General features: G+C 40.7%; 1 protein-coding gene across 12 annotated transcripts in view; it reads left to right on the top strand.

The window, feature by feature from the left end:
• Positions 1-10,351, top strand: part of CADPS (calcium dependent secretion activator) — a 358,046-nt gene that overhangs the window by 215,304 nt on the left and 132,391 nt on the right. For all 12 annotated transcript variants that reach the window (XM_026650418.2, XM_026650417.2, XM_026650416.2 and 9 more), the window contains exon 9: positions 1,892-1,958. In XM_026650418.2, coding sequence (XP_026506203.1) covers positions 1,892-1,958 — 67 coding nt within the window. The remainder of the gene's footprint in view (positions 1-1,891; positions 1,959-10,351) is intronic.

Genomic DNA, 10,351 nt, shown 5'->3' with positions numbered 1-10,351 from the left:
GGCCCTGTCTGTATCCACCTATATAAGGACACGAGAAACCTCCCATTAAAGTCAATGGAAAAACTCCCATTAACTACAGTACCACTTAGATCAGCATCTATAGATGAAGCAAAAGTAACTCACAGGACTTTTGATTATATTCTTAGAATGCTTTTTGATGCCTGATTCTGTTAATTGGCTTGTGCACCCTAAAGTCTGAAACTGTGCACATTTTATGTAAGAGTCACAGAGTCAAACCCCAGTTTACCATTTGAGACAATGACAAACTTCTCATTGGCTCCAGTGGCAGCAGAATTGGGCTCTGTGTTTTTGTAACATAAACCAAGACCCCACTACCCAGGTTAGCGTATTATGTGGAATTGTGTGTGTACCACGATGGAAGCCTATACATTCGCAAAGAATATGTATTCATACGGGATCGCTTTTGACAAACAGGACAACCAGCATAACAGAAAATTACTGTCTTTGTATTTATTGGTGCAGAAAAAAGGCAAAGGGATCAGATATCTTGAGAGAAACATGTTGATACAGTACACCACAGTCCCATTGAATAAAACCAGTTAACCGCACTGGATGATGTCTTTGTGTTTATTATTATTATTATTACTACTACTACTATTATTTTTGCCAGTGTCTTTATTATGGATTTCAGTGGCAGCTACAGCAGGTGCTTTATCACAGAGATTACGCACAAAATTAGTTTTAAAAGCCCTAATTCTTCCTTTATAGGGGTGATGAATTCACTTCCTTATTAGAGAGAGTTCATTTCATCTGAATTATGGTAACCAGGTAGATGCCTAGAAATTTGCCTTAAGTTTATCAACCAGGTTATTTAGTTGAGTCAGTCCGAATTCTACAGTCCCAGTTTTCATGTTTTGAGTAACCCTTATGTTTGACAGCTCCCCTCAACAAAATGGGTTAGTGAAGGCTAGAAAGTAATGCTAAATGTTTCCAAGATTTTCCACTGCAAATATCATCTGTTCCCACTTGACTGTATGGTAGCTGTTCTGTAAAGTTAAAGGACTCCTATAGTCAATAACTCCAAAAATGTCCTTTCCTAATTCACACGGCCCACTTCTCTGAGTTATACAGCTCTTATAGCAGATCAGATGACGTGTGCTCCTTACACTCATCCTTACTATTTATTTTTTCCTTTTAAAGAAAAAAAAGGGGAGAAAATAATGCTGAATAAATACATTTTGCCTTTTTAAAATGTGGCCATAAAAATAGGCAGTAATAGGAAATTCTCTGAATAAATCATCCCCAAAGAGCTGATAGCATGAATCCCTGAAGGTTGGTTTCTGGAATTGCCTGCCTGTGTTAGTTCTGGATCCTACTAGGTCATCAATATTCCTCTGAAACTTGATCACAGTGGGCCTGATTCTACCGTCACTTAAGGCCCAGTCCAACACTCACTGAAGTCTAGGGAAGGACTTCCATTGTCTCCTACAAATTTTGGATCAAGCCCTTTATCATGTTTTACTCCTGATTTACACCAGAGTAAGCAAGAGAAGAATCAGCCCCTTCATGTTGGAGAGTTAGCAAATAATGAAATGATGGCAATTACTGTACATAACACACATTTTCCTGCTTACATTTTACCAGTTCTCCATCTAAGAGATTTATAGCACATTGGTGATTGTGTAAATGTTCTCTGACATTAATAATGAGTCTATAATAGCTTTTTATGTTGATATCTTTACAGCTTATTTTGACAGTAGAAATCACAAACGTGTTCTTTGCTAACTGTGCATAGTTTGGGACCCTTGTAATTCTTCCTGGTTTTGTGTTGACTTCCTTGTCGAGCTGTGGAGCAATGACACTACAAAGCAATAGGAGAATAAGCAGTATGTGTATACTGAATTCAGCTATTCTGTATTTTTTTCCCTAGATACTTATGGGCCATTGGTAAAAACGTTTGGAAGAGATGGAAGAAAAGGTTCTTTGTGCTGGTCCAGGTAACATTTCAGCTAAAAATTAGTGTTAAATTTAAGACTGATCGGTGGATTTAAGTTTGTTTTCATAATCATTTGAATTTTAACACTAATTGGTGGTATTGTTAAATCTGTTCTCATAATAATCTGAAATTTTTATAAAACATTTTCTAAAGTATCATTTGGGCAGCCGTGGGGTTCTCAACTTTGTCACAGAGCAAAGGTTCCAAAGGAAAATAGCCTCTTGAAGACACGTCCGCTTGCAACCTCCAAATCCAAATCCATAGCATTCCTGCAGCTCCCGTGGTGCTTGGTAACATGAGGAAGTAATATTAGGGCAGGATAAGATACTGTGATTTGTGCTGTTGGGTGCAGATTCTCCATTTTGTACCTGTGGGATGAAATTCTGGCTCCTCTGAAGTCAACGGAAACTTTGCCATTGTCAGCCATGGGGCTCACATTTCACCCAGGTGTTTATCTCCTCTCCCTGCGTTTGAGCCATCACAGTTATCAGTACTGAACATCCTGTCATTCAGCCCTTACTGGTCACTGTGCAATGTCTTTCTTTCTTCCTATACTTTTTTTTTTTACCCCTCCACTTTTAGTGTCATCTGTAAGTTCAGTCATGGTTGAGTTTCGTTCAAAGAAACCAAAAAAACAAAAACAAACCAGGCAGAAAGCAGGCGCCACCCTGCAGAGACTTGTTTGGGTTTTTTGTTAAGTGAGTTGGTCCAGAAAGTACCCTGTAAACTCTAGAAAAGTCTTGGTCTGGGCAACAGCTGGGTAGGAAGGGTGTCTTCTTGGAGTGTTTGATCCTTCACCACTGTCAGAGAAGCAGTTCCATTGACCATCTGGAAATGCTGTATAAACCAGCCGTGGTCTGTCAGTCACAGCTTCGGGACTCTATCCACTCTGGCTAGACAAAGCAGCTGGAAACCTAGCAGATCCAGCTCCACTGATGATTCCCCCAGTGGAGAGGACATGTCTAATAAAAATGAAGTGTGGCCAGGGTGGATTTGGGGTGTAGCCATGTCCATGTGTTGCCTTTGGAGCTGTCGTCAGGTGTAAGGACAGCCCTGAAGTGAACCACTAAGGTAGAAAAAAGCTATCCTGGGCAATGGTCCTGTGCTGAGAACAGCTTGGCTAGACCAGAGAATCCATGCCAGAGAGAGAGAGAGAATGTAAGGCCTGATTCTGATTTCATTTACACCAGTGCAGATCAGGAGTAATCAAGTTAATGGGTGTAATCTTGCTCCCATTGAAGTCAATGGCAAACTTTCAGTAGGGTTAGGATTGCACTCCATGTGTGAAACTGTTGGATTTGATTCTCATTTTGCACAAAGTTTCAAATTTCAGTCTGAATTCCATTGCCTTTGCTGCTTGACTTAACACTCGTTAAGGAGGGGACAATGGATTACAACTTCCATGTCATACAGCTCACTCTTTATGTGTATAAATCTTAATTTATAAAGAGGTCATTCTGCTTTGGTACTATTCAATATTTTCATTAGTAACTTGGATAATGGAGTGAAGAGTATGCTCATAAAATTTGCGGACCAAGCTGGGAGGGGTTGCAAGCATTCTGGTGGAAAAGAGTAGAATTCAAAATGACCTTAACAAATTGGAGAAATGTTCTGAATTCAACAAGATGAAATTCAGTAACGATAAAAGGGCAAAGTACTTCACATAAGAAGGAAAAATCAAATGCACAATTACAAAATGGTGAATAACTGGCTAGGTGGTATTATTGCTGAAAAGGATCTGGGGGTTGTAGTGGACCAAAAATTGAATGAGTCAACAATGTGACGCAGTTGCAAAGCAGGATAATATAATTCTGGGGTGTGTTAACAGGAGTGTCATATGTAAAACACGGGTGATAAAAGTCCTGCTCTACTCGGCAACGGTGAGGCCTCAGCTGAAGTACAGTGTCCAGTTCTGGGCCCACACTTTAAGAACAATGTGGACATATTGGAGAGAGTCCAGAGAAGAGCAACAAAAGTGATAAAAGGTTTAGAAAACCTGACCTCTGAGGGGAGGTTAAAAAACCGGACATGTTTAGTCTTGAGAAAAGAAGGGGGAACCTGATAACAGTCTTCAAATATGTTAAGGGCTGTTAAGAAGAGGATGGTGGTCAGTTGTTCTCCATGTCCACTGAAGGTAGGACAAGAAGTAGTGGTCTCAATGTACACCAAGGGAGATTTAGGAAACACTTCCTAATTCTAAGTTCTGGAATAGGCTTCTGAGGGAGGTTGTGGAATCGCTGTCACCGGAGGTTTTTAAGAACAAGTTTGGCGAAACACCTGATTCTGCCTCAGCACAAAGGGCTGGACTTGATGACTTTTCGAGATCCCGTCCAGCCCTACATTGATATGATTCTATGGCACATTGTTAAAAATGCCAGTTTACACCACAGCCAGTGGAACTGCACCAGTGTTAAACCAGCAGTGAGAGGATTGCTTAGCATTGTCACTGTAGACAAAGCGCAATTGGTTTCGATGGTAATTGGGAGCCCTTGGTATCTTGCAGGAGGCCCTCAGCTTGTCACAGGCCTAGGCTCTCGGAAACTAAACCTTAAACTGTTTCAGGCTTAATTACTGATAAAGGAAACTACTATGTCAAGGCATTTGGGGAGAAAACAAAGCATTATTAATGACCCTTTATGTGCAGAAGACACAGAAACACATGCATAGATAATCTGATGCTAAATATTTTACGGTGCTATTTTCTTTATTATATTCTGTGTCTGAATTAACAACCATATGGCAATATAATTGGCAATGAAACTGGCAATTGGATTATCCTTTAGCATTGAATTATAGTTATCAATTCAAACTTTGTCTCTTCTTTTCTTGTGCACTGGAATTCTCCAAACCAGAAGCCTTACTCAGAGAAGTAGCTCTTAATCCAGGGACTCTCTCTCCTTCATTGCAGGGTCCTCTGGGGAGGTTCCTTTGGCATTGCTTGGAAAGCAAGGTCTGGGCATAACTAGAAATAAATAAATGAAGAATAATTGTGAATAAGCTTTTGCAGGGTTGGACCCTAATCTCCCCATCTAATGAGAAAAGCCAATCCCATTTGTCTCACACAGAGTCCTTATTCTGATCCTTTCCACATTATTATAATTATTTGTATGGGTTTGGATTTTGTGCATTCCTTAGCATGAGTCTCACTACTAATCATATATGCGAGCATCCCATATGTGAGAGCATGGTGTTAAACACATGAAGCCAGGCCACATTTTCGAATGATACTAGGTCTTTATTCTTCAAATGGTGTGAGTAAGATCATCATTTGGCCTAGTGGGACAGTTCGCTTGAGTAAAGCAAGCAGGATTTAGCCACTGAGAAAATTGCACTTCTATAGTCCGCATCAGAAATTCCAGCTGCCATAACAACTGCTCTGTTATGTCACTTTGTTAATGTGAAATGTTCTGCTGTATGTCAAATATAAACAACAAATGCACTCTGTCCTGTCCCTTAGATGTAGCTCAGGCCCATTGAACTTGTCAGCAGGCAATAAAGATTGAATAAAAATATTTTGATCTCCGTATGTTTGTCATTTGCTTTTCATGGGATGCTAAGGATGGCTGCTGGTATTAACACTGACTGGAAGCAAAGGCACTGGTGCCTGTAATTCACTGGATTCTGCTAAATGTACTGAGCGTGATAATGGTTAATTATATAGAGAATGAAGGATGGGGAGCGGTGATGCATGAGGCTAGACACCTGTGGTGGAGTTCTGCGGAGTCTCCAGAACCAAGAGATGGAATTCGAAACATACCCGCGTCTTGTGGTACAACATCTAGATAGGATGGGTCTTATGTACCATATATACGTTGGGGGAGAGGGAGAGGTGTTCTGTCTTCCCGGTTATAGTTAGCCATGTGGGGAGGATTAGACTTTATATCTGAGTTTATGTCTGTGGGTTGTAATTGTAATGTTTCTAAAGGACTCCAAAAGAAGGATAGGGGAGCTTTTAGGCAGTGGTCCTGCCGTTGGATCAGCATGGGTGCAAGGAGCTGCCTGTTTGGCTGCAACTACCATGCCCAGTTGTGGCATTTTTGAATTTTATATAAATCTGAACGAATCAATAAACGTGGTTGCCTTCTCTTCTTCTGTCCTCTCCCTTTCCTCCCCCCCACTTTGCTCCTTCTTTTGCTTCTCCTCTCCCCTCCGTTCAAGTCCAGTGTATGCTCCCAGTACAGCTTCAGCCCCACCATAAGTAATTTTTGCTGTGGGGTCTGAGAGCAGTTAAGTTTTTCCCTCTCCATTTGGAGGGGAGAGCAAATCCTAGGCATGTCGTCACAGGAGAAATTCACAGGGGTGATATTGCTGCCATGTATTAGCCCTTTGTTCATAGATTGCAAGTATTTATTAGAGTACTTGATGCACATCTGGAATGTTTTATATGGGATAAAAAGTGGCTTCCATTCGAGTAATGGGATATTGCACAAGAAGCCAGAAGGAGATGCTTTCCAGGAGGCAAGTCCGCTTTTAGTTGTCTTCAGTGTGAAAGTGCAGTTATGATTTTACTCACATTTAAAAATGTGAGAGGAGAGTAATAATTCATTTATAGTTTGGCTAAAACAATCATTTTCATTTTTTACTGGGGCTCTCTGTGTATAAGTGCTCAGATATTACAGTGATGAGGGCTATGAAAGTACCTAAATGGATGGATAGATAAATGATTAGCTGGTGTGTAGAGGAGAAATGGTTCCTTTGCTCAATTTCTATGTTTTGTGTATTGTGCTCGCTAATATACACTCCCTTTCTGCATGCAGGTGTGTGTCACTACGTGTCTCACAAAACAGTCTCCTGTACTTGCTCTGCTAACACACCACCGTGTATTAGAGGACAGGATTGAATCCAATAGATACAATTTTCTCTTGAGTGTGTCGCCCACCTCCCTTATAGCATGTGCCACCCTTTGAGATGAGCAGCAGAAGAGCAGAATACTGATTAGATGTAAATTACATGGCAGAGACTCGTTACTTGCCTCATTTAAAATTCCAAGATATGCAGTGTGAAAATGATGGCAGAATATGGCCCTAAGGTTGGATGGAAACAACCTCGCAAGTGAAGAAACTGCTTGGTAAAGTCAATCCTAATGCCAGTGGCTGTGGTAAGCAGTGAAATCTTTTAGATCAAAGTTTTACCATGACTGGTTGAAAAAGGTAGTACACATTCATCCGAGTATATATGAGCCCATCACTGACTTTATAAATGTCTCCCAACTGGCTGCTTCAGCTAAATGTACTCAGCATGCGAATTTCAACCAGCTGGCTGTTGTGGTCCTTGAGAGGCAATATAACATGCTTAGAGCATGCAGAGCTGGAATTCGTGTATAGCATACAGCAATGCACTGCAGGACATAATGAAATGAACAGGAGTTAATACTCATGTTGGTTTTGTTGGCTACAATAGAAAATTCACAATTGATTGTAATTCTTAAGGGCAAGAGAATTAATTACTTTGAGATTTCAGACTGAATCTATTTTTGTCATGTCATCTTCGCGATAACCCCGTTTTGATTCTCTGGCAGCATGTGGGAAGTAACACTTTACAGTACCTGGATGACATGTCTGCCGTGTAGCTTGAAGCAATTTTCAACTGATTGTGTCTGATGATGTTTGTAGAACATTTTGGAACCAGATCAACTTGCTGTAGATTAAAAACAGTTGCCGGGTCTGTGCCTGGATCTATAGTTCTAGTGACAGACTCTCTAAACTCACTATAATTTAGACTAACAGTGACAGCTCCTGCTTTCAGCAAAACTCAGTTGATTCTGGGTAAGAGAAGATGAAATGAGCATTTGGCAATGCCCAATAACTAACAGTAATTCCATAAAAACAGAATACTTTAAACAGACATGCTGGCTCATCACGGTAGAATTCTGACAGTAAGGGCCCAAATACGCAGCTCTTACCTGTGTAGATTGGTGTAAGTGGCACTACTTGCATAGATTTCCTGGATTCAAATCTGCCCTTGGGAACACATTCTCACAACTCCCGTGAAAAAGTTAATGTGCTTGTTATGTGTGGTAGGTCCGATTGCTACCTTTAAACATTTAGAAATTGAATGTAAAGAGTAATTTATTGATATCTGACATTGTGTTCTGGTCTGTAGTGTTTTTTAGGTTAAGATAGAGTGCCCATTACGTTCATTTATGTCAATATGTCAATATATCTATCTGGAACCAGAGGACTAAAGTCTTCTGTCACTGTAGAAAACTGCACTGCAGCCGGAAGTATTTTAGTACAGTTTCTCTCCGCTTGGAAGAAAATATTTGTTGTTCATATAGAAATGGTCCATTTCGGAATTCCTCATTGTCCCTTCAGTAGTGAGGAACCGAGATGAAACTGAATAAGCTGTGTTGTACTCAAAGTGAGGTACAGAAATGAACAAGTATGTACAAAGTTCTAGGAAAAGCGGTGTCAGACAGAATTGGTGTATTTGATTGTTAAGGAGCAATTAAAAACAGTACTCATGAATATACATCCGTCCCATTTATTAATTATTAGAAATATACACCTGGTGAAGGAATACGGTGAAACGAATAAGTAAAATCTAATTTGCCAATCTAAAATCAGTGACCCTTGTCATTTCTCTCCTGTTTTCTCTGTTTTCCCTTTTCTTGTTCTCTTTGTCCCTTTCTCTGTCTCTCACCTTTTGTTCTTCTTCCTTTCTTGTCTGTTTCTTACTAAAAGGAATATTCCTCTCCATTCTGTCTCCCTTTCATCCCCCTCCCTGTCTGTTCCTTTCCCTCTTTTCCCCGCTTGTACCCCTCAACTTTGGCTCTGTGTGAACCTTGCAGGCTGTCAAGTGAATCTTGTGCGTTAGTCGTTCCTCCTGGCAGGCCACTCACAAACCTCCATACAGAGTAGACCACTGGTAAGCTCAGACAGGTTAGGGGCTGATGTAGACAAGGTGCAATCTCCATCCAATTCTGCAGTGCTATCCAATGGAGAAGAAATCTGTGGTTACACAACAGGCAATGTGGATTCTCTTCTCCCACCCAGACATCCCAAAGAAAAAACGCTGCATCCAGACATCTCCGTGGGTTTAAAAATAGTAACGGCCCATTTCAATTCCTGTGGAGGGCCCAGTCTGACCCTCTGAAATGAACCTGGAATATAAATCTCCCAGTAAGCAAATTTGTAGAGAATCGTTCTTAGACTGAGTGTGATGATCCCATCCCTCATGGAATAGAAAGATTTGAATTTTATCACTAGATGTGGTGTCAGCTTGTTTCTGAACCCAGGGGTAAATACTTCAGGGCCAGCACTTGTGCATAGACAGCTCCTTTTGTGTCTCAATCCTTCGTCTCATCTACCTGAGCTGTTTTAAATGTGAATATTCTGTACTGCTCCTGCACAGTTAATACTTTTCGTGACTAGCAATGACAGCATATTACTGTCTCATCTGATACCAATGAGACCTTGACATGCCATCTTCCAAGAACCTTAAAATAAGAGTGTCTAGCGTATTCGTACTGAGTTTGGCCTTGTTGGGAGCTTTATGGAAGTTCCATGATTATGTTCTTAGAAGCCTATTCTCCTCCCCATGGTATCAGAGAGGATTTCTGCAGTAACTCCCAGGAGTGCTAATGGAAAAGAGCAAACCAACTCTACATCTACACACAGGAGTTGCACTGGTTTAACTAAGGTTGGATACTGCACTAATTGAGCTTAAACGTCTTTGACTTTGAGTGTAGACAATCTTATGCTGGTTTGAACATGGCTTATATCTGTGTAGCTTATATCTGTTAAATAATACAATGGGGCAAGCTACACCAATTTAAGCTCAGTTTAAACCCATGGAAGAGTGTCTACACAGAAAGCTGAAGTGGTTTAAGCTTACTTGATACAGCATCACACCTTTAGCTAAACCTGCGTAACTTTCTGTGTGGAGCAGACCTCGGTGAGATTTCATGAAAATGCATTTACTTGCAATACTGTAAAACTTTATTACACAGTTCCACATTGGGCTGTCCTCTGAACTCTCTACTTCTGAATATTGTCTTGCCTTTAAAAGCGCTTTATAGTTCTGGTGCTACTTAAAGGTATGTCTGCATTGCAGTTGGAGAGGTGATTGCATGTAGACATGTGCCCAAGCTAGCTTTAATCTAGTCAATGCAGTACCAATTGCAATGAAGGCACAGCGTCATGGGCTTGAGCGCAGGCTGCACGTGTAGACAAACTTTAGGTCTCGGACCTCATCTCTTTCTATGGTATCGCCCCTCTTGTTCCCTGTATTCTCTTTCAACCCTTTTACTTGGACACCAATTACTGCACACCAGGAAACATCCATCAGCTCCCTCAAAGCGACTTTTAAAAACTACTTATTCCATGAAGCTTTCCAGTCATTCTGTTTGTTTTTACTTTGCATTGTACTTACTCGTGCCTTTAGACAGTAAAC

This window comes from Terrapene carolina, unplaced genomic scaffold (assembly GCF_002925995.2).
Source record: "Terrapene carolina triunguis isolate 2854851 unplaced genomic scaffold, T_m_triunguis-2.0 Scaffold89, whole genome shotgun sequence".
Lineage (NCBI taxonomy): Eukaryota > Metazoa > Chordata > Testudines > Emydidae > Terrapene > Terrapene triunguis.
The sequence above is the reverse complement of the archived record's forward strand: the minus strand, read 5'-3'. Positions and strand labels throughout refer to the sequence as shown.